General features: G+C 41.1%; 1 protein-coding gene across 4 annotated transcripts; it reads left to right on the top strand.

Moving 5' to 3' along the window:
* The first annotated feature begins 61 nt into the window (after nt 1-61).
* Nucleotides 62-25,621, top strand: mypn (myopalladin). 4 transcript variants are annotated; one of them, XM_008430012.1, is made up of 22 exons: nt 62-250; nt 1,332-1,778; nt 2,911-3,486; nt 6,968-7,143; nt 7,221-7,272; nt 8,205-8,568; nt 9,103-9,177; nt 9,574-9,715; nt 10,458-10,481; nt 10,757-10,873; nt 11,362-11,974; nt 14,472-15,407; nt 15,931-16,063; nt 17,928-18,005; nt 19,520-19,741; nt 19,817-19,966; nt 20,994-21,073; nt 22,484-22,610; nt 22,693-22,900; nt 23,397-23,562; nt 24,665-24,798; nt 24,884-25,621. In XM_008430012.1, the coding sequence occupies exons 2-22, from the start codon at nt 1,333-1,335 to the stop codon at nt 25,060-25,062; spliced, it is 4,998 nt and encodes a 1,665-aa protein (XP_008428234.1). In that variant the 5' UTR covers nt 62-250; nt 1,332; the 3' UTR covers nt 25,063-25,621. The 4 variants fall into 4 exon arrangements, with proteins under 4 accessions (XP_008428234.1, XP_008428235.1, XP_008428236.1 ...); XM_008430013.1 differs by having other exon boundaries at nt 1,329-1,778; XM_008430014.1 differs by lacking the exon at nt 10,458-10,481.
* Nucleotides 25,622-26,933: the final 1,312 nt, after the last annotated feature.

The raw sequence follows: 26,933 nt of genomic DNA, 5'->3' as shown, positions 1-26,933 counted from the left end.
CGCCACCCAGAGACACATGGGTCCCGTCCGGCCCCAAAAATAACCCTGCAGCCGCCGCGCTGTCAAATGCTGCCACTTTCTCCGCTGGTCGCGGCTCCTCCGCTGCTGATTTTCCTCTGAACTCCGAGCCGGTGGCGGTGTGAGGGAGAGCAGCTGCCTGAATCCGGGACTTCTCCAGGTGGCCGAAAGACTGGGACCCCCCTCCAGCAGCAGCACAGGTGGTCAGAGGCCAGCTGGGTCTATTCTGAAGGTAAACCCGACCCGCCCCCATTTTGTTTAGCCTCTCTCTCTTTGTGCCGGTGGCTTATCTCCCCTCAGAAACAAGCTTGGCTCTATTTCTGTAATCAAACGGGACGGTGTTATCGCTCTCTGCAGCGTCCTGATAATTACACTTCTGTTGGTGTAACTCAATAAATCCAAGTTGGAGCTGATCAGAATCAGCCGCAAACGGATAAAACGATTTTTTTGTGTTGATTTTTTGCTTGTAAACTGACCCCCCCAGACCCACTTTGCTATTATTAGATGTGACGCGCCTGTTTGCAAAGTATTAATGCTCACAACAGCTGCAGCCTGTTGGAAGGGCATCGCTCCTCCTCCTTAATTTGCGCTTTTTTTTCTTTTGTCAGCATTTGCGAGCTTTTATTCCCACGTCTGTTTTCGATAACTTGCATCATGTATCACGAGGAAAATCTGTGCTCAGTGAAAACGTCATCCAGGTGTCAGTGCGAGGTGGGCAGGGGGAACCGATCCGGTGTCAGGAACCCGATCCCCCCTGGAGCAGGAGGCCTGAGGAAGGCCGCAATCCGGCTAAAATAAAATACTATTTTTACTACACGCCTTCATTTCAGGAGTAATGCGAATTACAAGATTATGGTGTGGTCATTGTACTTCAACTTTTTAATATTTCTGTTTCAACCACAAGTTTTGATGTGTTTTTTTTTTAGGGTATTTTATGCGAAAAACCAACACATTATGTGGCGTATAATTGAGTGAAAAGACAGAAAATTATTAATTAGGAGTGCTACTAACGATTAATCGAATAAAAGATGTCATTCTACATATTCGAATAATTTTATAAAATGGCAGAATTTTTGTTATTTTGTTAGTTTTAGATAGTAGGGAAAACTTTGCAGAGATGCTGTTTGTTCCCAGTCTGCTGGATCTGATCAATCCGAACAAAATGGAAATGATGAAAACAAATGGGATTAAAAAAGGAGTCAATGAGGGAGAACTGTAAGGAAATGTTTGAACTTTTTATATAATATCCTCCGTTTTCGTGTTTATGAATCCATTTATTAGCGTTTGGAACTGATGTGCGGTCATTTCAGCAGCATGGAGGACGACCCGGAGCAGCCTCCGTCTCTCTCCCAGCTGCTGAGGGTGAGCTACGAGGCCCGAGCCCAGCACCGCCACGGCGAGACGAGCCGCTCCGACGCTCCTTCCTCCCGTCTCCAGATCTACGGCTCTCTGAAAGCCAAAGGCGACGAAACCGTGGGCCACAACGACGCCCAGTTCCCAGACCTGTCAGCCTTCCTCAGCCAGGAGGAGCTGGATAAGAGTGTGAACTTGGCCTGCCAGGCCATCGGACACGAGACCCGCGAGGAGAGAGGCGACGTAAAGGCCGCTGTGACGTCAGGAACCGCCGCCAACAGTGACGCCACCAACCATCTGTCCCAAACCACAGTTTCTTTATCCACCGTTGCTCCGGTCTCAAACCACTTACCTGCGTCTTCATCCGCCAGGTTCACACCTGACAGGAAGACGCACAACAGGCAGAGGTGGGTAGAGTAGCCCAGTTAGAGTAGCATATTTTTACTCAAGTAAAAGTAAACAGTWGCACCGGTACACTGCAAAAACAATATTATCGAGTACTTTTCTGTAGTTTCTAGTGCAACAATCTTATCACATTTGAAATAAGACAAAACTAGCTTTTATGTATCTTTCTACCAAGATGTGGGAGTTTGTTTTAAGTCAATAATTTCTTAATATTGGTGAAAAAGTTCTAGTTCCACAAGCAGATTGACGATCAACTTGCCTTGCGCCGTTACCTAGCAACGCTGGCCAAGGCCAGCCCGTTACCTAGCAACCCAGTTCTAGTTCCACTGGAAGATTATTTCACGTGGTAAAAATGTTATAAATTAAATAATCTGCCAATAGAGGTAGCACTTTTCATCAACATCAGGGATTATTTAAAACAAGCTCCTATGCCTTGCTCATAAATTACTTTAAAGTTAGTACACTTGAATTATTACAAAACTAAGATATTTGCACTAGAAACTAGACCAACAATAGTTCGTAAGATTAGGTGGATTTGCATTGTGGTAAAAAGTCTACTCAASTACTGAGTAATTGATCAATTATCAGTTATTTAAWATKTAAAAATAACATAATCAGACAGAACAAAATAACTGGAAATYTTTGTATTTTAAGAACCAAAATGACTAATTTGTATAACAAAAAATAACAAATSAGGCCAATAAATGTTTTTTCAAATCAGTTTCTTTCAATAAAAAACTTATGAGACTTTAACAAAAACTGCAGATGTGTCTGGTGAACTTTTGGTTAAAACATRTAGTTTTACTTTTAGTGGGTAGAAAATCCAGAAATTTTACTAAAGTAAGAGTAGAAATACTTAATAATAAAATTATTAAGTTACTCCAACAGTATTTTACTGTTGGAGTAAAATACTCCAACAGTACATTTTTTTCAAAAAAGTTAGTACAGAAAACATAACTGAGTAAATTACCCTAGAAACTACCCAACTCTGCTCTCTGGTTACCTAGCAACAACTTGCTTGGTCTTAAGCAGTTTCAAGTTCCCCCAACTTCAGTTACCCAGCCAAAATAGTAAAAATACTCTGAAAAATTGATGAAGTAAATGTAACTAGTTGCTGCATAATTCTGACAACAGGCAAGACAACATGACGAGGAACAATCTGGACGCCAACGAAGGATTTGACGACACCAACAGTCCGGCGAAAAGCTCCCCGTACGGTCCGGAGACCCAGTCCAAGAAAGAGTTCCTCAAYAAGGCGGCGGACTTCATTGAGGAACTCTCTTCCCTCTTCAAGGCCAACAGCTCCAAGCGGGTCCGACCGAGAGCTTGCAAGGCCCACCGGAMCAGGATCCAGAGCAAAACCCAAACGGACGATGCGGTTTATCCCATCAGCCCTGACAACAGGGAGCGCACCGCCATGCCTGTGGAGGCGGAGCAGGAGACACCCGGCCCGGCAACGGCCCGGCAGGACCCGGGGAGCGGCCGATTGGAGTTTCAGGACTGCACGGTTCCTAAAGAGGAGCAGTTTGACTGCGTCGTTTCTCAGGAAAMGGAGGATCTBRATGAAAGCCTGGCGCAGAGTCCGAATCACACGGAGCCGGCGACTGAACYTCCACATTTCATCCTGAAGTTGAAGAGCAGGGAGGTTCCTGAAGGCACCAAGGTCCAGCTGGACTGCATCGTGAGGGGACATCCTGTCCCTGAAGTCCGGTAAGAAAAAATAATCGGCTTAAAGGGGCAGCATTAAGTGTTTCCAGGTGCATAGTGCCATATTATAGCATAATTAACTGTTATCTTCAATTGTTATATATCAAATATGACATAAAAGAAAWTTGACATTATAATTTAACCCCTKATTTGCTGCTGGCTAGTCTGATGGAGCCCMGTGGGGGAGGAGCTGCGCCTCGAAGGCGGGGCTAGGTCCTTCCAGGCCTTTTGCTCAGCTGAATGGTTGCCATAAAGGATTTCTCAAACATGCATGAAAGAATCACAGCAACAGTCCAGCAACACAAAGGACCCAGAAAGTAYTCAGTTGGTTCTAGAGGGTAACTTTTAGGTTCCAGAAACATAAATTCTAAGTTCTGGAAAGGTCCTAACAGGTCCAGAAGTTGGAAACTGAAACAAATCTTGAATCAGTTTTAATTATTTTTTCCGTATCAAATCTTTTTTTTTTTTTTTTTCAGTTTTAAAAAAATACATATTTTCAAGAAACTATGGCCCTGATGTAGCTCCTTATTATTCGGCTTTGTGCAACTTGTCAAATCTCCCATCAAAGAGAGAAACTGAGAATGTTTTACTGAAACTTTCAGAACCGTGTGAAGAACTGACACACATATCTTCCTCTGCCAGCTATCAAATAATCACTGAACGGATTTGGAGTTAGGAAGGAGGATGCTGTTTGTTCCTGGGCCATCCTGACAGAAGTGACATGTGATGATGGCCAGCAGCTGGTCCTGGTTCTGAATGGTGTGTGTGTGTGTGTGTGTGTGTGTGTGTGTGTGTGTGTGTGTGTGTGTGTGTGTGTGCGCGCTGAGTGGAGTAAATCGTGAAAGCAATCAGTCAGAGTTGTCCACAGACTGCTCCTCCGTACGACTAATCATCAGAATGCGCTAACATGTGACGGGTCGTTATTTCTCACGCTGCGTTCAGCTGGTTTCCCGTCCGTGCCGGTGTTGTTGGGTTTCCTCCCAGAGCTACGGCAGGCAGCAGCTGAGCCGTCGGACTATAGGGGGCATGGGCTTGTTGGTCCTCCTGAACATTGTTGAGCCTCTAACTTATACGTGTCCGTGGAGAATGTAGCGGCCGGCCATTTTTAGACCGGACTGGCAACGCGAGCTGCAGTCCTGTCTGATAATGGACCGGCTCGGCTCTTGACGGAACTGTGAGGCGCTCGGTGAGATTACTTGAATAGTTTTTGCTCAGGTGATGCATTTCTGAGTTTGTGTTGACATTCATGTGACCTCTGTTTCACAGTTGGCTCATTTTCATGCTGAACGTTGTGATGTTGACTGACTGTAGGACAGCAACTAGCGATTAATCGTGTAAAAAAATTACACGATCTGCAGAGTTTTCATTTAATTTTTATCAAAATTTATTTTTTGTAAAGTTTTGGCTTAATTACTGCTATGACTATGTTGTTTTGTCACCAAATAAATAATTGCTTACTAAATTAGTTTAGTATGATTATTTCAGTAATCGATTAATCGTGATTAATCGTTTCAGCTCTGCACCAAAGCGTTTTTATGCATTTAAAATACAAAGATGCAGATATCCATGTTTAAATAATAAAGTAAACATTTTATTGCCTAAGATGCAACAACATAGCATCCTTTTAGTTAATGTTTGATTCTTTGAAGCCAATTATTTATCTGCAGCTAAATAAATACTTCAAACATTAATGTGAAAAGATCTGCCCTTTCTACTCGACTTAACATTGATACAATGTATGGCTGATCTGTTTTGAATTAACCAGTTAATTGCAATTAAAAGTGTTTAATAGATTTTTGAACCAGGTGAAGCTAAAACTGCCACTTGAAGTCCTATAGGTAGAAAATACTGACAGAAAAAAAATATTTTCTTAAACTTAAATGAAAAAAATTGGTATTTTTGTACAGTTTTGGCTTAAATACCACTCTGAGTGTGTTATTCTTTCAACAAGTTGTCTTTTTTTGAGTCTATATACTCCAGTTAAATAACTGATTTAAATAATCGATTAATCGTTTCAGTCCTAGTTGGCTGTTTTTACAGTTCTAGCTGTGATTTGTCTCACTTCAAGGAGCCGACGTCGTTGTGAAGCGCTGTACTGTGTGTCCTCATTCTGCATTGTGTGTACTCTGAGTCTATGTTTAGTGTTGTGCGTAAGGTCAGTGAGTCGGAGAGGAAACCTCCTCTCTGGTTCTGATCTCAGGAGGGAAAATAGCCCGGACAGGTGCAGCGAGGCCGGGTCTTCGTCTTCATGGGCCAACCGCCTCCTCCTCTGCTACTCATGCTTTCAATTTAGCCCCTTACTCATCATAAGCGGCTCCGCTCGGCCCCTCCAGCTGTTGTTTTGGGATTGAAATCCCGCGTGTCTGGCTTTTTCTCTTCCTGCTACGACAGAACCTTAAAAGCTTGGATCACTGTCCGGTTTTTTGCGCGCGGACAGGTTTATTGCTGAGCGATGACACCAACATCAACCATCATACGTTTCTTGTTTGGCCATTGGTTGGATTTTATGAAGTATCAAGGCCTCATCCTCTGAAAATAGACGCACGCTGACGTAGAGGTATGTTGCTGCTCCGGACGGAGGAGTTTGATGTTTACCGTTATAGATTTACAATTAAAAGAGCGCAGCAGAGGCTTTATGCTACATTATGTACGTCAATATTTCTCCTCCTCTTTCAAATTTCACTTGGTTTACCGTTGCCGGTGATGCTTCTTGTTTTGCAGTAAAAAAAGATGCGACTTGCTCATGAAAATCTTTAACTGTTTGCTGATGAGAATCCAACCAGAAATGGTTAAATAGGAGCAAAAAAAGACACAACAACCACCAACATCTTATTTGACACACAAAACTGCATTAGGGCCAGTTTGGTGTAATTCTTGCTTATTTACGAGAATATAGTCACAATAAAGATGCAGTTTTACCAAAGAAACATCTTAAAATTATGAGGAAAAAAATTTGAGAGAAAATTAAGACTTTATCCTTGTATTACTATGAGAATAGTCATAGTAGTACGACATTTTGACAATATTTTTGCAAAAAATAAATAAATTGAAAACAAATATTTAATTGTAGATTTGACCTGAATATGAAGTACAAATATACAAGCTGTAAAACATGGTTCTCAAGCAAAATGTCCGCCCTCAGTGCTGACATCACTCTGAACTGTAGGGAAACCCAAGGAGTGCATTGGTGGGGGAAAAAAAATCAGATTTTTCAAAAATTTACTCTTTAAAATCCAAAAAGGAATGATTGATAAAAAAAAAAACAATTTAATCGCCCAACCCTGCCTGAAGCCTTCACAGAGCAGATTAAATTACATGAACGGTTTTACTTAGAAGTATCAGAGTAAAAGTGTCTGAATGCAAAATTATGCCACACTTTTCAGATTTGTAATCTTAAAAGAATTTCTGAATAAGTTACTTTCCAGTGAGATCCTGAGATGAACGAATAAAAACGGAGGTGGTTCACTTTTCTGCTGACTTCCAGGTGGTTCTGTGAGGGAAAGGAGCTGGAAAACAGCCCTGACATTCAGATCATCACCAGCGGTGAGCTTCACTCTCTGGTCATAGCAGAGGCGTTTGAGGAAGACACCGGCCGATATTCCTGCTTCGCTTCCAACGTCTACGGGACGGACTCTACGTCGGCTGAGATCTATGTAGAAGGTGAGGCTCACGTTTATTTAAAGCATCAGATAATCACCTCTTCAGGGCTTTATTCACACGCCTGTCTCATCCTTCAGGTGCTTCCTCTTCAGACTCTGAGGATGAACAGCGATTTGATCATGTAGCTCTGTGAGTTTTACTGTCATGGCACATCAATCTGGTCAGAAATTTACTTTCTGATAACTAAATAAATAAATGAAATGAATGTATTTATTTAGCTGCCAATTTTTTTTATCCATTAATCATCATTATTCGTCATAAAGTAATTAACGTAATCAATTTATACCATGAAGAAAATTTTAAAACTATGCCTATAACAGTTTATAGCAGGGATGTAAACATGTCTGAGTTTATTGGGACCAGTGATGATTATAAAGTCTAAAAGCTGGTTTATTAGATTAAGATTAGTTTGAATCGATTACCGTCTTCCAGTGTTGTAGTTCGGCCGCCATCCAGCAGAGGGCGCCGCTGGTCATCCTCAAGCGGAGCCAGTTGATACAAGATGGCGGCTGAACCAGAACGGGAAAGAGAAACGGTCCAAACCTGGTCCGAACAGAGTCCGCTGTGGGGTGAAAAAAATCAGCTATTGCGGTTCTGTTTTGAAATAGAAACACTCGACAAACTCCTTAAGTTTCACTTTCATAGCGTTTTATTCATCCGAGCTGCACAACGGAGCTGCGACAACTTTACCAAAAATTACCGATGTGCTTCGAAGGTTAATAATGTGAGAAAACCACAATTTTCTGTTTATTCAGTAAATATTTAATACCGCTGACACAAAATAATGTTAACATTTAATTATGTTTTTGTTAAATTTAGCATGTTATGACAAAATTAACGTTGTATGTTACGGAAAGAGCCTGGATTAAAGGGAAAACTCAGGTTTTCAAGAGAATGGCCGCTTGTCAATTAATCAATAAATCAATCACCTTTATATTAACTCGTTAGTGGATACGAACGTCTTCAATAAAAATAAATTTCTGCATCAGATTCCTGCTTTTAACAACCAAATCTGCGTAACCCCATTCTTGCCTCACATCTGTTTCGTCTGTTTTTTAAAGGTTGCAGCGGAAACCAAAGTCATCTCCATCTTTACCCCAGTCGTCAAACCAAACTCAGCCTGTGAAGGACGAAGACTCAGCGTCGTCTCCGCTCGCAGCAGCCGCAGTGGAACCGGATCAGGATTTGACCCAAACCGCTCCAGAAGCTCCTGTACCGGTCCGGACATCTGCCACCATACTGCAGGTCCCCGAGCTCTGCAAAGTGACCCTGGCTCCTCCTGCGGGGGAGGAGCGAACAGTGCTACCTGTGCAGGTGTTTCCCACTTCAGCAGAACCAACAGAAACTGAAAACGCTTCAACATTGGCTTTAAATCCAGCCGGGTCGTCCATACTGTCCACTGCAGCACAAACGCCACAACTTCAGGTAAACAAACTGCAAGGTTTCCGTCTGCAGCCTCATTTTTATCCCAAATATTACAACCGATGTATCTTCCTGTGAAGTTTTCCAAAACGGGAAGCAAGAAATGTGATTATTGTTGCTCCAGAACCGAGTTAATTTCTAAAAATGTATCAGTTCAAATCTAGCAGCATTTCTATTTCAGCGTTTATAAATGTTTAAAAATTACATGATCAGATGGACCAAAATATTGGTAATTTTGGCATTTTCAACACCAACATGGAAATAATTAATATAAATAACAGAAGGTTAGAGCATTTTTTTCCAAGTCAGTTTCTTTCAATTAAAAACTTCTGAAACTTTTACAAAAACTGCAGGTGTGTCTGTCTGGTGAAATTTAGGTTAAAACACGTTTGTTTTCATTCAGTGGGTAGAAAATCCAGAAATTTTACTCAAGAGCAGAAATACTTAAGAGTAAAATTACTCAAATAAAAGTAAAACGTAGCCGTTCAAAAAATGTAGGTAGTTCCTACCCGGCTCTGGTTCTGTGTTTTCCTGCAGACTCCAACCTTCAGCCAGCTCTACTCAGAGGAAAGAAGCGGGCCGCCCGTCATGGCCGCCCCGGTGTTCACCAAGGTAGAAACCACAAGTTTACATACGCTGAATTAAGACACAAACATTTATTTTCTTCCTGTTTGAAGTAAAATCAGACCAAACTTCTCTTGTTTTCAGTTTGAATCACCAAAATTATTTCTATTTGCTAAATAACATAAAAGTTTGAGAACATTTTTAGATGTTTATTTTTTTGTCAATTTCTTTCAATCCAGAAGTTTACAAATATCCCATCAGTATCATTTGGGTCAAACCTGTTGGGTTTCCTGCTGCAGCATTTAGCAAATAGACATAACTTTGGTCATTCTTACATAAACGCTTATGAGAAAAAAAATGAATGTATCCGTTTATTGTGTGTATGTAAATATGCGGTTCCAGCTGTGTTTATGTATCCCTCTGTTTCCTGTTTTGTGTGAAAAGAGCCTGCAGGATCTGAGTGCGTCAGAAGGCCAGCTGGTGGTGCTGGAGTGCCGGGTGAAGGGAGTCCCGTCTCCGCGGGTCGACTGGTTCAGGGACGGACAACTCATGGAGGACTCCCCTGATTTCAGGATCCTACAGAAAAGTAAAATCCGTTTTCATATCCGTCTGAATAAACATGCAGAAGAAGAAAAGGTGGAGGCATTTAAGAGCAGTTTGTTTTTTATTTAATGTGATTTTCAGATGTTCACACTTAAATAAATTTTATTATCTGTGAAGCAGAGGGGATATGGATGACTTACAAAAGGTTTTTACAAGAAAAAAGACTGAAAAGTGTGGCGTGCACATTTGTTTTTATGAGTTTCTTGTTCTAACGAGACAAGTTGTATACCTATTCATAAAGGGAAACTTTCTTGTGATAAGTTTTATGAGTTTTTTTGGTTTAATGATATCTTTGTATATCACTCTAATTTCTCATAAGAAAGCTTCTCGCTATATTGAGAATGTTTTCCGTTTTAAGACACGTTTCTTATATAGTTTTATTATGAGACGAGTTTTATCGAGTCATAAGAGAGTTTCTCGGTCAAACGAGACGCTATTTGTTGTAACTATAAAGTTTCTTGTTTAAATGAGAATGTTTTGTTATGAAGCAAGTTTTATGTCTTGTTACGACAACAAAGTTTCTCTATGAAGTGAAATTTGTAACTGGACAAAATGAACTTTTACTTTTACTGCAGCTGGAAAAGGTCAGAAACTAAACAGAGAAAACTAAATGAACCCTGTGTTCAATTTAAATGTATTTTTCAAACAAAAATCATCATGAATTTGTTAAAAAAGCTTTTTATAGATCAGTTTGTGACCAAAGTTGGTTTCTGTCCTTGTTTCAGAGCCCAGATCTCCAGCAGAAGCAGGTATGAAACTCATTCAGTCTCTGAAACACGTGAGCTAGCTTCAGCAGAGCAGCGCTTAGAGGAGCTGCAGTGTTTAAAGTCCTCAGCTCTTCTTCTGTACATAAGCCAAGCTGCTACTCCCACAGACTGGACCTTATAAGGTATCCCCCATCCATGGCTGATGTGGTCCTCCTGCAGCAGCTGCACACAGACTCCCAGCTGAAGTGATGTGCAGAAAAACACGCTGCGGGGCTGTTTGAAGTGATGCAGGGTTCTTTGTTTTGTTTTTCTTGCAGAGGAAATCTGCACGCTGGTCATAGCTGAGGTTTTTCCAGAGGACTCAGGGATGTTTACTTGCACAGCCAACAACAATTATGGAACGGTATCCAGCTCTGCTGCTCTGAGGGTCAAAGGTAAAACTCCTCTTTCTTTCAACAGAATGAAAAATGTGGGGAGTTCTGAGGGTTTAGGGCTAATGATTATTTTATTAATCGATTAATCTATTTATTATTCTGATGATTAATCCAATAAAAACGCAGCATATTCTGGAGAATTTTTACTTAACAATTTAAAGCTTTTTTTTTTTTAGAAATACATTAAAATGCAAATAAACAACTAATTCAATTCCTTTTTAAATAAGAAAATAAGTTTTTTATTCCCTAAATGTATTCCTTATAAAATCTGAACCAGGTGTTTTTTATCTTAAATAAACAAGATATTTATTTATATGCAGTTTTGGCTAATTTACTGCTCTGACCAAGTGGCCTTTGTAAAAATCTGTATTCTCCAATTAACAATTAATCGATGACTAAATTAAGCGACCAGTTCAATAATCGATTAATCGTGATTAATCGTTTGAGCCCTTTAGTATTTTTGGGTAAATTTATCCGTTTTTTCTCAGCTAACAGCAGCACCAGCAGCCATGCGAGGCCTTTCAGCGGGTTACTGACAGAGTCCCGCCGAGGCCCGGGCTTCACCCCGTCGGCTCCGGCTGTGACCTCCCAGCCAGAGGTCATGGTGAGCAGCAGCATCCGCCTTGAGCCGCTGGTTTCCAGCACGTTACGCCTCGACCCGTTAAACACCAGCACCCTCCGTCTGGAGCCCTCCGTCCTGAACTTGGACGGCGTCTCGGGGTCCAGCGGTCCACGCGCCGACCTCCAGAACCCCAGGCAGATTTTCTCCAGTCAAAGGCCTTTCACCGTTTCTCCTGCGGCGGCGAAAACGTCTGAGCAGAAAGCGTCCAGACCATCGGATAGAAATGCCAAGGCAGCCCCAAACCGGCCAAACGGCGGCAGCGGCGTGGTTCCCCTGCCTGACCCTCCGCCTAACTCCTGCCTGAAAACAGGAACCCTGACGAACCACAGAGACTCCCGATCCGGCGCAAGAGTCGGCCTGCGCGTCCACTTCAAACTCCCAGAGGATGAGGAGGACGAAGAACAAGGCGACTACGACGAAGACCTCAGTCTGGCATTGTCCGGCAAAGAGCCGCCGCCAGTGCTGGCCAAGCCCAAACTGTAAGTAGAGCCAGGATGAAGTTAAATCGATTAATAAAGCTGATTGACCAGCTAATTTATAGGCGGCCATTTTCTTAAAAACATCAGTTTTCTCTTCCATAAAGAGGGCTGACCGTCTGTCCGTAACATGATGGGCTAATTTTTTATAAGATGAAATTTTAAAAAACAAAAAATTGTTACAATTCGTTCTATCAGAAAAAAATAAACAGAAAATTGTGGTTTTCTCACATTAAACGTAGACCTAATTACCAAGTCAAAGTTTATTTATGTAGCACATTTACAGCAATTCAGCTGCTTCACAATAATGTCAACATCATAACCAGATATGACAAAACAAGAAATGAAATTTAAGTTTAATGAAAAAATAATAAAATTGGTAGTAAATTACCATAAATTATGAATAGAAAACAAAACTTCCAAACTCAAATCAATTAATAGTAAAACATAGCAAATCAGCAGCCTTTTTAAGTTACTAAGGAGATTTTAAAAGAAACTCTTAATTGCCCATAAACAGAGATATTCATACAGAAGTTACTCTTGAAGGAAAGTTAAAACTTGCATTAACTCGCCACAGCCCTCAAAAACAACTGTGCGTTTTGGCGCCATGTTTTTTCATCATGTTGCGATTTTTCTCCGTTAAATCAGCCGCGTTTCCTCACCTTGTTACATGACGAAGCTAAACCTCACATCAACAGGTTTAGCTTCGTCATGCAGCTCGACTGGCCGCCATCTTTGTTATCGGCATCAACAAACTCGCTGCTTCAGGATGACCAGCGGCGCCCTCCGCTGGATGGCAGCCAAACTGCAACACTATAAGAAGGTCTCAGCGGATATTAGTTAATCATATGAACTAAATTTAATCTAATGAGCCATTAGTCGATCATTTGTTTGCATCCGTAGCCGAGAGTTGTGTGAGTTATGCAGAGGGATGTGTCACCGCCGCAGAGGAGGCGGCGCGCTTCATCCTGCTTTCACTCAGACATCAGCTGCAAACATTTCAGTTATTAAACTCACATGCAGGCGTGAAAATGTGGATCTTCAGGCTTTCTAAAACAAAGGATGGCGTTTTTTATTTGTAAGTTTGCTTTTTTTTATTTGTATTTGCAGAAACTTGCCTTTTATTGGTTGTTTAAGATTTCAGTTTGAAATTGTAGTTCACTGTTTTGCAGAAATGCAATAATTTATGTTAAATAAGCTGAAAGCTGCTAACACTGAAAGGTAAATTTGTTTGGAGAAGAGATGGTGCTGTTTGTGAGCCACTTGTTTTTATTCCATAAAAGGACAGCTCGGTTTTCCTCATGCATGCCCCACTGAGCTGCACATAAAACACGACGAGCTCTGCAAAGGTATTCATGCCCCATCAAGCTTTCTACACATTTTGTCACAAAGTTTACTGTGTCTTATCGTTTTTATTAGAAACGGCAACACTAATTTGCATTTCTTTCTTATTCTGAAGCTTCTAAGTCCAGTGAAACCAGTTTAGAAATCTCCCAAACAGTAAACAAAGTCCATCTGTTTTTAATTTAAAGAGAAAATTGACATTTTGCATGTTTTTTTACTTCCATTTGGGTCTCAACCGCTTTTAAAAACTGCCAAAGCGCTTAAAAACAAAACACCCAACTATTTATTGGCAAAAAGTTAATGTTCTTTGGTGTCTGAAAAAGGAGCAGTTTCAAAATCCTCCAGATTGTGAAGTCGCATTTGGACACAACACCGTTATCTAGCAACCCCAGCAGAGCCCAGCCCGTTACCTAGCAACCCCAGCAGAGCCCAGCCCGTTACCTAGCAATCCAAGTGAAACTCGAACATGTCTGTTCAGCTGGTTTTATCGCTTCCTTTGTGTTGATATAATATTGATACTGTCGTCTCCCTTTGCTGAAGGAACTTTAAAAATTCATCCAGTCAATGACGGCGTCCATTATTACCTCCATAAACGGTTCACTTCTCTGCGATGTTTACATTTTTCCTTCTGCCCATACGGGTTGCTTTGGGGTTGGAAACCGTCCAACACAAAAGTCTGATTGCAGTCACACTTAATTAGTAGCCCTGAACAGCCATGCAAAAAAAAATAAAAAATCAGATTTCAGAAAAAAATTGGAATGGAGAATCAATCTGCTGTGTGAATGTAGCTTAAAAAACTGATACGTTTTTACTGTAGATCATAGCTTAGTGTTTTTACACCGGATTAATTGGTAGATTCGGTTCTATTGGGGGTCAAAGTTTCTACATTTTCAGCTGAAAGAGAACCACAACAGCTGAAATGTAACAAATGGTCCCCAATCAGACTGAGTCTACTGGACTGTCAGGTGTGAAAACAGCCTTAGTTTAGAATCGACTCAGATAGAAGCTGAAAGCAAATTCAAGTCAAACCGTTCAGATATTACATGTAAAATATATTAAAATGTATTTTTCTGTGCAGGACTTTGTTTTGCTCTCTGTCGGTTTACGTCCCGACAGATTTAAGACTTGTGTCGTTCGCGTTCGTTTCCATCAACAGGGACCCGGCTCAGCTTCAGCTTCTGCACAACCAGGTCCTCATGGAGCAGCAGCAGGAGAGCGAACCTCAGACCAAACCCCACACCCATCACCGGCCCCACCACCCATTCCAGACCCAGCTCCCCTCTGAGGTCCATGGTCCCTCTGAAGGTCCTCTGTGGTCTCCCAGAATGCACCGTGAACCTCAGATTCCTCCGCTGAGCGCCACCAAACCTCCAGCTCCTTCGTTCAGCTCCACCCCAGCCCTCAGCGCCGCCTCCTGGACTCCTCCTGCTGCTCCTCCTGCTGCTCCTCACCTCAACATGTCCCCCCTGGTGACCAGTTCGACCAACACCATCCACGCCTCCCATCTGAACCTTTCCCCCGCAGCTTTGAGCCGAGCCGGACCCAAACCCCAGTTCAGTTCCCCGCCTGCTCCGAAGCTCAGCGCCGCTCCACCAGATTCATCCGTTCTGCAGATCACGTCCCCGACTCCTCAGCTCCGGAGCACCCACGCCTCCCTGATGAACCTGACCGCCGTGTCCTTCAGCTACACCCGGCCCAAGGAGTTCATCGCCGCTCAGACCCTCTTGCCCATCAGGAGTCCATCTCCGACAGAATCGCCGGTTCCGCTGCTGCAGGAGCTGGCCGCCGAGCTCAATTCGTCCGCGGCCAGCTCCCCGACCCCACCGCCGTTCTCCCCGCCGCTCAGGTTCTCCCCCACCAGGGTTCTCAAGTCGCCCACCAGCCCTCCGTCCCTGTTGTCGTCTCCCACGTTCCTGAGCAGCGGTCTGGGCTTACGGGCCCAGTCGCCGCCGCAGGCGTCCTCCCCGACCTCCAGCAGCTCCTCGCCCAGCCCCATCCAGAACCCGGTGGCCTTCCTGAGCTCCGTCCTGCCGTCACTGAGCCCGAGTCAGCCCACCAACTCCATGGGGCTTCCCAAAGGAGCTCCGTCAGGGTGAGTTCCCTTTGCGGCGCAAACGATTAATCTGATTAATCGATGTTTTTAAATTACTGTCATTGATTAATCGTTTTTTAAAAAAAATCTACTTTGTGAAAAACAATATATATTCAGAGCAGTAATTAATCTAAAATTGCACAAAAATATATTTTGCATTTAAGATAAAAACACATTTGTCTGTAAATATGTTTGAGCCAAAACTTTTAAAGCTATTTTTAATGTATAGAAAGGGCTTAAATGGTTTAATGACAATGTAGAATGTGCAATTTTTTGTTACCCAATTAATTATCAGAATAATTGAACGTTTAACTGATTATTAAAATAATCATCATCAGTTGCAGCCCTAGTTCCTTCTGATAAACGCTAGCATTGCTACAAGCTAGCGTTGCTACAAGCAACAAGCGTTGCTATGAGCTAGTGCTGATTGATATGGCTTAAAATAGAATCTTGATTTTTGTTTCTTCATAGAAAGCGAGAAAAATTTAGATTTTTACTTTCATTACATCTTCATCCTCTGCAGGGTCAAAAAGAAAAGTCCCAAGACTCGCCTGCCGTCAGCTGAAAACATCCGTGAGAGCAAAGAGCTTCTCCTCCAGGACATGGAGAAGACACTTCGGTTAAAAAGCGATGCTCCTCAGTTTGCACATCAGCAGGTGTCGTCTGAAATCTGAAACCTTTCTGTGTCACCAACTGCTCAGTTATTTTTAAAGTTTAACTCGGTGTGAAAGAAAACCACAGAACAGAAAACAAACGTTACAACTTCTGTTCTCCAAACTTATCAAATAATGTAGAATAAGAGTAAAAGCTGATGCAGCTTTTCATGCAAAACAAAGTATTTCTCTACATGGGGTTGTTTTACACGTCTCCACCAGGTGTGTGAACAGGTGTAAAAGGATGCTGCATGTATGCATTCTCCCCTCATGTTTGGATAAACATGGATTCACACTAATTCCCACACCTAATAATCCTCCTCCATGTCAAAGTGCTGCAGCCAACATCATCCATGTCTTTCGCAGAGTAACAACACACAGTTTGCACGCTCAAATCTGCAGCTTGTGTGTGTGTGGTTGTTTTTTTCTCAGCTTGTAGGATTAGGCCTGTCACAATAACAAATTTTGCTGGATGATAAATTCTCCCTAAAGTAAAGTTATTGCGATAACTTTAGGGAGAACGATAAGCGATAATATTGTGGTTTTGAGACTATTTTCAAGTAATAATTCTAATGAATATTTAAGACTGGAACTGGGAGACATTTTAAATATTCAAAATAAACAAAACAACAAATAAGATGAATTATGAAGTCACTCACAAAAAATGTCTAGTTGAGACCAAAGCACCAGACTGAAGACTTTTACCATCCAGTTTTTCAGAGAAAATGATAAATCGTGCAAATAGAAACTCCTGAGCTTGTTTTAATTTATCATGCAGCTATTACGTAGCTCTCATGTGACGTCACGTTTCGGTGAACTTTGCCATCTTGGCAGGTGGTGGCTATGGAGTTGCTATGACAACAGTAAAAAGGCCATAAACTTGGAGCTAGCGCCCGCCTCGTTCCTGTCTAACTTATAAACAACACAAGTACATTACAACTATTACAACGAGTACTCTACCCACCCCTGTGTAATACTAAGTTATTTACTGTCGTGCTTACAGCCGAACTAGCAAAATTAGCTTAGCTAATATAGCTTATATCTGCTAGCTTAGACGGACATGTCTGCTACGTGTTTGTTACGTACTTACTCCGTCAGGCACCAGAACCTCGTCATTCACATGAGGCGTTCATAAGTTCTTTACAAATCATTTTAAACGTTGATTGTTCAGGCCTCGAAGCTCCACTACGTACTCTTCGCGGTCACTAGCTAGTTAGCCGTATCGTAGTAGGAAATCGGAGGCAGCTTTGTTCACATCGTCTGACACATTTTCCTTCTCCGTCTCATACGGGTCGTTCCCGACAGCAGCCATTTTGTTCATGTACCGTATTTTCCGGCGCACTGTTAATGAATGCTCTATTTCATACATAAAGCGCACCGGACTATAAGGCGAAACAAAACAGTCCATCAAAGCGCAGTAGTATTGCTCCGCGGTGCTCCGGACTACGGTAGCCGTAATATAACTAAAACATTTTGAGAAGAGCACAAAATCGCTCCAATCTGTCAGTAAGCACAACCAGAATTGATCATATTAATTCACAAGAAGGGGTTGTTTTACTCTAGAACAATATATAAAACGCTCCGAATTACAAGGTTCACTTTCATTGTTTGAATTAAAGGATTTTAAGTACGCCTTTTAGTTCGGGAAGTATGAGTATCTTTCTCTCACACACATATCGATATTTTCTTCTTTGTTTTTGTCTCAAAGCCATGAATCCATTATGCATTTGCCTACCAATATGGCGCTGATCACTTCCGGTTCAGACCTGTGGGAGCTATGTATTGATTTCTTATTGCGACAGGCCAGTGCAGGATGTTTGTACCATTTGTGTGTCGTTGGTGTTCATCCATCCCTGTCCTCTCGTAGAAGCTGAGTGTTAAGGGGAAAACAGCGAGCAGACTCCTTGGACCAAACAATGCTGCTACTGTCATTAACTATGATGAGGTACAAGGATCTTCCACGGCTCTGCTTTGCTCCAGGCTGAATGAGTTACCGTCTCAGACCAGAAACTTTCAAAATACGCACTCATTATTCTGTTCTTTTACAAATGATCATTTTAATTAATATCGCTAATCCAGCATTTAAGCTTCTGTTGACTAATGTATAACATGCATGAATAATTCTGTCAAAACTAATAGTGAAAATTCCTTAAATTTTCAGCTTCCTATTAAATCTACATCTCAACTTTCCTCTTGAAGCTTTTCAACGATTTTTATCTGGATTATTTTCCCACGAAGGGCTTGAGATCCATACAACTAATTTGTGGTTTTATTTGGGGTCCGAAGGATAAAAAGAAACTGGGCGATTATTTATCTGTTCTCTGTTTCACCCTGAACTGTTTGCTTTGATTGAGCAACAAGTTTTCCGCCATCTAAATTAAGGCCAGACACAGATTTTTTATTTTTTTATTTATTTTTTTATTATAAGAATAAAATCATAGTAGTAGAATAAACACGTAATATTTCTGGAAGAAAATCGTAAGAGTACGAGGAAAAAGTTTAATAATCGTTTAAAAGTCATGCTACTGATGATAATCTGATGCTGATGTGGTAAAAGATTAAATACCTCCTGTTTATAAAACTGATTCTTAACATTCCTCATTTTATTTTTTTATTTTTTGGGGAAGGAATTCTCATAAAATTACTACTTAATTCTGATCTTATTACAACTTTATCCTGGTAAAATTTTGACTTTTTTTTGTTTGTTTTTTTTTGTCATGTGACTTTATTCCTATATGTTATGACTTTTGCTTGTATTTTTACGATTTTACGCTCGTAAGATGAATTTTTTATCTTATTACTTTATTCTCAGCATGAGTTTATCCGGATAATATTATGATTTAATTCTGGTAATATTACGAGTTTATTGTCGAATGTTACGACACTTTTTACCAGATTATTACAACTCGTCTAATCTCGTATAACTATGACTTCTCGTCACTTTTTCTGTGTATGACTTTATTCTCTTATTATAACTTCATGCTGGTAATATTATGACTTTCTTGTTTTATTGCAACTTTTTTCTCATAACTGCGCCTATTGTTCTCACATTATTATGACTTTATTCTTGTAAAATGACCTTTTTGTCGCATGACTTGATTCTCATACAGCTTTATTCTTGTAATTTATCCTTTTTGTCTTAGCCTGGTCCTGATACTCTGTCGTGTGGGACAGACAGTCAAACGTCTCTGCATGAAAGTTAAACATTTTTTGTAAAAGCTGCACCAATTTCTAAAACGTAACAGCAAACAGGATTTAATGAATTTGTGTTGAAGGTACATCTGATTTACGTGAGGAATAAGTTTGGATGGCTGCTGATTCCTGCACATGTTTTGGATGTGAACGTGTTTGCATGTGGCTGCAGTCGTCGGTTTTCCAGGCAGATTTGATGAAAATATGAAAACTTCGCTCTAACCCGACTGCCTGATCACTCGGACGTTGTTGATTTTCTTTCTCCAGGAGTACAAAGTGTCCAACTTCGAGCAGCGGCTAATGAGCGAAATTGAGTTTCGCTTGGAGCGAACGCCGGTGGAGGAGTCGGACGACGAGGTTCAGCACGACGACATCCCGACCGGGAAATGCATCGCCCCGGTTTTCGACAAGAAGCTGAAGAACTACAAGGCGATGGAAGGCGTTCCCGTCACCTTCACCTGTAAAGTTCTGGGCGTCCCGCCTCCAAAGGTGAAACCCGGCCCGGTTCTGACCGTCCCCCGTCGTTCCCTTCACTCAGTCGCTCACATCTTTGGTCCTGATCAGGTCTACTGGTTCAAGGACGGCAAGCAGATCCTGAAGAAGAACACCCAGTACCAGAAGCTGAGGGAAGGTGACGGGACCTGCTGCTTGCACATCGAGTCCACCGTCGCCGACGACGACGGGAACTACACCGTCATGGCCGCCAACCCTCAGGTTCACTTTCATCCTTCCTCTCCCGGCCCGGTCCCAAAACTCGCACTTCTGCCCTGGTGGCTTCATGCTTGGCCTGAAAAACTTGTGTGTAAGCGTTTCATCTCGGCTGATGTCAATAATTATTATTGTCTCTGCTTTAAATATCTGAAATGCTCTCAAACTGCTGACATGACATTTCTGGTTTTACTCACAGTTTTCACTTCATAACGTTTTTTACTTTTAAGCAGTTATGAGGCAAAACCTTAAACTGCTGCTGTTGCTAGGCAACCAAAGGTGGGGGGGGGGGGATGGGGGGAACTTGAAACTGCTTGTTACCCAGCAAGTTGTTGCTAGGCAACCGGCGAGCAGAGCTGGCTGTAACTAGTTACATTTACTCTTTTTTATAAAGATGTACTAGTAGGAGTAATTTTGCTGCGCTGTACTTTTTAAGTTTACTTGAGTAGTTTTATTATGAAGTATTTCTGCTCCTACCTGAGTAAAATTTCTGGATTTTCTACCCACCGAATGAAAAAGAAACATGTTTTAACCAAAAATTCGCCAGACAGAGACACACACCTGCAGTTTTTGTTGAAGTTTCATAATTTTTTTATTGAAAGAAACTGATTTGGAAATAAATATTTTTTCCTGATTTTGTTATTTTTTTGTTTTGTTACTTACATGAATTATCGTCATTTGATTCTCTCGACTTTATATTTGGTTCATCTGATGAAATAATTTTTAAATATTAAATGATTGATAATTTGATTAGTTACTCAGTACTTGAATAGACTTTTTACCAAATAGTTTTTTCCTTGTATTTTAGTAAAAACACGTTGAAGTGGTTCTGCTCTTACTTGAATATCTAATCAGACCTTTAAGTAGGAGAAACTGCCTTTAAAGCTGCACACTCGAAGCCTTATGTTCACTTCCACTGAGTGTGCACTTTGTAGAGGGCTGCAGGGTGCAGAGCGAGTATTGGGCCTTTCTGTCAACACCGTCCTGCTGGAGGCTCTGGCTGATTTTGGATTTGCTGTTTGGTGATCTCCAGGGACGAATCAGCTGCTCGGGACATTTGATCGTCCAGTCTGGACCGCCGCGAAGCCGGCTGACGCCTGTCCAGTCTCAGAGGTGAGCAGACCTTAGACCAGGGGTGTCAAACTCCAGTCCTCGAGGGCCGGTGTCCTGCAACTTTTAGAAGTGCCTCTGCTGCACAACACCTGAATAGAATAATTAAGTAATTAGCAAGGCTCTGGAGAACTGAGGAGGTAATTAAGCCATTTGATTCAGGTGTTTTGTACCTGTGGCACATCTAAAAACTGCAGGACAGCGGCCCTTCAGGACTGGAGTTTGACACCCCTGCCTTAGACAGATGCGATCTGACAAACGGAGTGTGAGAAACAAGCAGTTCCTTCCTGTTCCTGGACCAACGTCAGTCTGATATAGTGGATGTCCAAATCACATCCAAGGGCAGCATTTTGTGTCACAATCAACTGTGTTACCTTCACTTTTTATAAAAATCCCATATAGTTCAAATTCCATTTAAAAGAAATTTGACGTTGTAATTTAACGCCTTAAAATTGGGCCTCTGTCTCTTTAAAAACGTCTTTCTGAGACTCCGCCTTCAGGAAGTCATCACCACATTTCTCCTCTATTAACCCTTTAACAACATTTTTACCAGCGTTGATCTCAGAAGCAGCTCCTAAAATGAGCTCAGCAGCTCCACAAGGTGTTTGCTAATTGCTGCTGGCTAGTCTGAAGGAGAGGTGGAGGAGCTCGGCCTTGAGGGCGGAGCCAGGTCCATCCGGGGGTTTTGAAAAGCTGAATGGTTGCCATGGAGATTAAAGGATTTCTCAATCATACATGAATTAAAAAAGTCTTTTACATAACACTGCCCCTTTAAATGTTTAACATTAGTCGCCTCTGATCACAGCACATTTCCATAGGTTTGAAAAGCAGGCAGATGCGACTCGTATCCAACTTTTTCTCCATAGTCTTAACGGATCAATTCAGATCTTCTTACCGCCTAAAAACACCCGACTTACATATGTGGATCTAATTCAGATGCGTATCCGATTGTTTTCAGAGCGTCTGCAGTCTGAACAGTTATGTCACATTTTAGAGAAGATGAGTGTTTTGTTGTTGACTTGCCATCCAGAAACCACTTGCTGTATTTTTGATAGTTGTGCAGGAGGCTCCACTTATGCTTTTCAAAGTCTCATGGTTGTATAATTGCACATCTGGTTGCAGCCGTTTTCATGAGTGTACACGTTGAGTTAGTGGTGCGGCCAGCAGCAGGTTTTTTGGATTTAAAGTGACAAGAGGCCATAAAGCAGCTAAAATCTCATTATCTAGAAATGATTGGGTGGATAAAATGTGATGAAAACGTTTTGTGTAGCTCATCAACTCATCCTATCCTGGTCAAGGAAGCATATTAGGTCACCTTTCAAGTAAATGTTTCATGCTGTAATTTTGCTGCTGTTTTAACCTGTTAGAATGACAGAAATGTTCTGTAACATGCCTTGCTGATGATGATGCCAGGGTTCGCACTCGCATCCAGGAGGTGGAAGGCGAACAAACCCAGGAGCGTTTCTTCCGACCTCACTTCCTCCAGGCTCCCGGAGACATGATGGCTCACGAGGGCCGACTCTGCAGACTCGACTGCAAAGTACGGGCCGTTAAAGACACGGAGAACATGAGCGTTTTGCTCTTCTTTTAGCTCCGCCTTACTGTTGGTGTGTCACCTCCAGGTCAGTGGGCTCCCCAGCCCTGAGCTGATGTGGCTGGTCAACGGGAGGCCCATCTACCCAGACCTCAACCACAAGATGCTGGTGCGGGAGAACGGCGTCCATTCCTTGGTCATCGACCCGCTGACGCAGAACGACGCGGGAACGTACACGTGTATCGCCAGCAACAAGGCGGGACAGAGCTCCTTCAGCCTGGAGCTGAAAGTCGTGGGTGAGGTGTCACTACCTAAACATTCATGAGCTGAGTTTCCATTCACCGGATAATTGGGCATTATGAAAATAAATTTGCTTAATAGAAGCATGCCAATTTGAAAAAAAAATTTAATAGACATTTTTGGCACTTCTTGGTTGTATTGAAATTAATTTATTTCACAAAACTGCAATGAAAACATGTTTTCGCATCATGCGAGTCACATGATCAACAACTGGATGTTACTACTGCCGGAAACGACAAAGAAGATGACAGGAAGTAGGAGGATGAAGTTTTTTAATGGCTTTTTGTAAGAACTATTTTATTTCTGTGTGAATTTAATTGCATTTATTATTTAATGGAAACAACGCAATTGTGAAATTATTATTTGTTTCCGACATTAGCGGAATATCGACAGTTTTGTGCACATTTGAAATGGAAACACAGCTTGTAATTACTTTTCAGTTTTTCTGTTTTGCCATAAAATAAGTGAAATAAATGTGATCTCCCTGCTTAGAGAAAGAAATGAGGCACCCGCCGCAGTTCATGGAGAAGCTGCAGAACATGGGTATTCCTGAGGGGGCGCCGGTGAGGCTGGAGTGCCGCGTGGCGGGAATGCCGCCTCCGGCCATCTTCTGGAAGAAAGACAATGAAACCATTTCAAAAACGAAGAGCAGAATCAGGTTAGTACTTTTTCTTTTTATTTTTAAGAAAATTATACTAAAATCAGATTTGAATAGTTTGTAACAAAGAAATGAAGGAGTGTGAATATTTACTGGTCAGAATATTATCATTTTCTTACCATGGAGGATTTAATCTAAGGGATTTTTTTTACAATCTAAACATTACGTTTGTCCTAAAAATGACTAGAAGTTGAGACATGTAATACAGTGAGCTTAGTCGTTAACTTTAGCAAATTTTTTAGTATGCTTAGCATTAGCTTCCACTGTTTTTTTGGTTTTGTAGTTTAGTGTTAGCTTATGCTAATTTATTAATGTGTTTAGTGCTTGCCTCTGTTAATTTTTTTACTTTTAGTGGTTCTGTTAGCTTTGACTAATGTCTTGTGTTTAGCTTTACTTTCGTCTCATTTTTAATGTGTTTAGTGTTAGCCTCTGCTAATTGTTTTATGTGTTAAGTAGTTTAGCATTAGCTTCTGATCATTTTTTTAAGTGTGCAGTGGTTTAGCAATTGCTTTTGCTAATTGTTTTGTGTGTTTAGCATTAGCTTCCACTCATTTTTAACGTGTTTAGTGTTAGCCCCTACTAAATTTTTTTTGTTTTTAACTGTTTGGTATTAGCAGAGCTAACGTTGTTTAGCAAATTAGTAGTTAGTGGTCTTGGTTATTTAGTTTGCTGGCTAATAATGACTGCTAATGTAAGGTAAAGTATATCCTCCATTATAACTATGGCAGCCATTTTGAAATATGAAACCTAAAACCAAGAAAATATAAAAGATTTCTGTGGACTAACAGCCAATTTTAGTGCAGAAATTAACTCTCCATGACAACCATGGTGGCCATCTTGAAAAATTAAATAAAAAAAATAAATATGATTTCTTTGAGTCAAACTATGTACAATTTCACACTGAAAGTATTAATCTGTGATAAATATTAGAACATTTAATGCAAGGACACATTCTGAATGTATCCATCCTGAATTTTCCTTCTTTTTTTGAAAAGATGTAATCTCTGTTGACTTCTGTGCCACGTTCTTGTGAAACATTTTGCTGAACTATTAAATTATCTGCTGGTGGAAATAAGTCTGAACCTCTTTATTATTATTTCAGCATGACGCAGGACTCCACAGGATATGTCTGCCTTCTTATTCATCCTACAACAAAAGACGATGCTGGCTGGTACACTGTGTCAGCTAAAAACGATGCTGGAGTTGTATCTTGCACCTGCAGACTTGATATCTATGGTAAATACTCTGCACAGCTGTCAGGTTTCTGAAGATATCCGCTCTGTAACTGTGTAGTAACTCCAGCTTGCTGCTGCGTCTTCAGCACAGTGGCATCAGAGTATCCCAGCACCAATGAGGAAAGCTCCGCGAGCGAGCAGCCGCTACGCCGCTCTGACAGGCCAGGGGCTCGACATTAAGTCGGCCTTTTCCACGTCAGACACCAGCCCCTTCCTGTTCGCCAGCTCGCCTCCGGAGGCCACCCTGGAGAGCGACGAGCTGTGACGGATCCGTCCGCCGTGTTCTGTGACCGCCAGGTCCAAACACGACGAGGCTAACGGGGAAAAACGCCAACAGAGCAGATTTTGTGTGGTACATTTTTGAAGTGTTGCAGTCAGATTACAGCAGCAATCAGCACTGAAAAGCTGCGTTTCCATTACAAATGTGCAGAAAACTTTGTTGATGTTCCGCTAAAGTAAAAAAAAACAAACATGATTTTGCAATTGAGGCGTCTCCATTAAAGGGGCAGTATTATGTTTTCCTCTGACGTAACGCCATTTTCTAGCATAATCAAGTAACTATCTTATCTTCAGTTATTATAAAAATGCTGAAAATATCAAATATAACTTTTACTTTGTATTTTAACGCATTGAAATTGGGCCTCTGTTTCTTTAAAATCTCCTGCTCGTTCTGAAACTTCGCCTTCAGGAATTCATCCCAACATGGCTCCCCTGTTTACCCTTTATCAACATTTAGCAACCCTTTAATGTTCCACCAGGTGTTTGCTAATTACTGCTGGCTAGTCTGAAGGAGCTGAGTGGGGGAGGAGCTGCGTCTCGAAGGCGGGGCTACGTCCACCCAGGCATTCTGCAGCTGAATGGTTGCCATGGAGACTAGAGGATTTCTCAAACATGCATGAAAGAATCACGGCAACACTCCAGGTTTGTTTTAGATACAGTAATAACATTATAACACGATGCAACGCTCAAAAAACACGAATTTACGTAACACTGCCCCTTTAAGTAAGAAATGCAGCTAAAATCATGTGAATAAGTTTGTATCGCCATCGTCCTTTTGTTCCATGAATCTTTATTTTACTTAAATGTCAAGCACATAACAAAGTACACAGAAAAATCACATTTATACAAATGTATGTATAAAAACATACATTACATTTTTCTTAATTTCTTAAAAAATGGAGAAAATATGGCGCTTCATTAAGAAATTTACATTTATGAACATAAAATTTAGCCAAAAGAATTGAGGCTAAATTGACTTGTGATTTATGTGATTCACCAAAATTTTGATTCAGCTGAAAAAAACCTCATCCAAGCGCAAAACATTTTTTTTATCAAAAAACTTTTTTTTTTTAAAATTGGTGTGTTTCCATTGAGCGAACTTATTCCTATAATTCCAATTTGCACAATTTTAAGGTAAATGGAAACGCAGCTGTAGAGTTTTTCACCATTCCTATTTACTCAAAGACATATGAATAAAGTTTTACATGCAGAAAAAAAAACATATGCAGTCTTAGCAAAGTCTCATGAGCCACTTGAGACGTTTTTCTCTTCTAGGTTTGATTGATTCACATAATTTTTACCTTATAATTAATTATCTGTGAAGACGCGACGAATGCTTAACGCTGCTGGTCTCCGCTCTTAACTGTTGGTTCTGTTCCATCAGTGGCTCTTTTGCCACCTATTTACCTGAGCTGCTTGTGCCTGTTGCCTACTAACGTTCACCTGCAGCTGAGAATAAGAGCAAAACGACACTTTTCAGATCCTTTCAAGTTGATTTTTGTTTCTCTAAAATTAGACATTAAAATACAGCAAGAACTCAACTAGTCACAGATTTTGTTTGTGGGAAGTAAGAACAGATTATTCCCTGAAAATATGCCCATTTTTCAGAAAGAATAAATGAAAAGTGCAGAAGAAAATGCATTCTAAACAAAACCAAAGAGAGAAGTTAATTTTGGCTTAAAAAATCAGAAATTTTGGGATTGACCCCAGACTTTTTTTAGAAAAAAATGTGAAAATTTCTGAGATCCAAAACTCGAAAATATATGAGGAAAAATCTGAAATTTTCTAGAAGAAAAATAGAAATTTCTCAGTTTCACAAGTTAAATCTTTTGACTTTTCAAACTAAAAATTTCCAGA

Source organism: Poecilia reticulata, linkage group LG15 (assembly GCF_000633615.1).
Source record: "Poecilia reticulata strain Guanapo linkage group LG15, Guppy_female_1.0+MT, whole genome shotgun sequence".
In the NCBI taxonomy this organism is placed as follows: Eukaryota; Metazoa; Chordata; class Actinopteri; order Cyprinodontiformes; family Poeciliidae; genus Poecilia; species Poecilia reticulata.
This window is presented reverse-complemented; position numbering and strand designations above follow the sequence as displayed.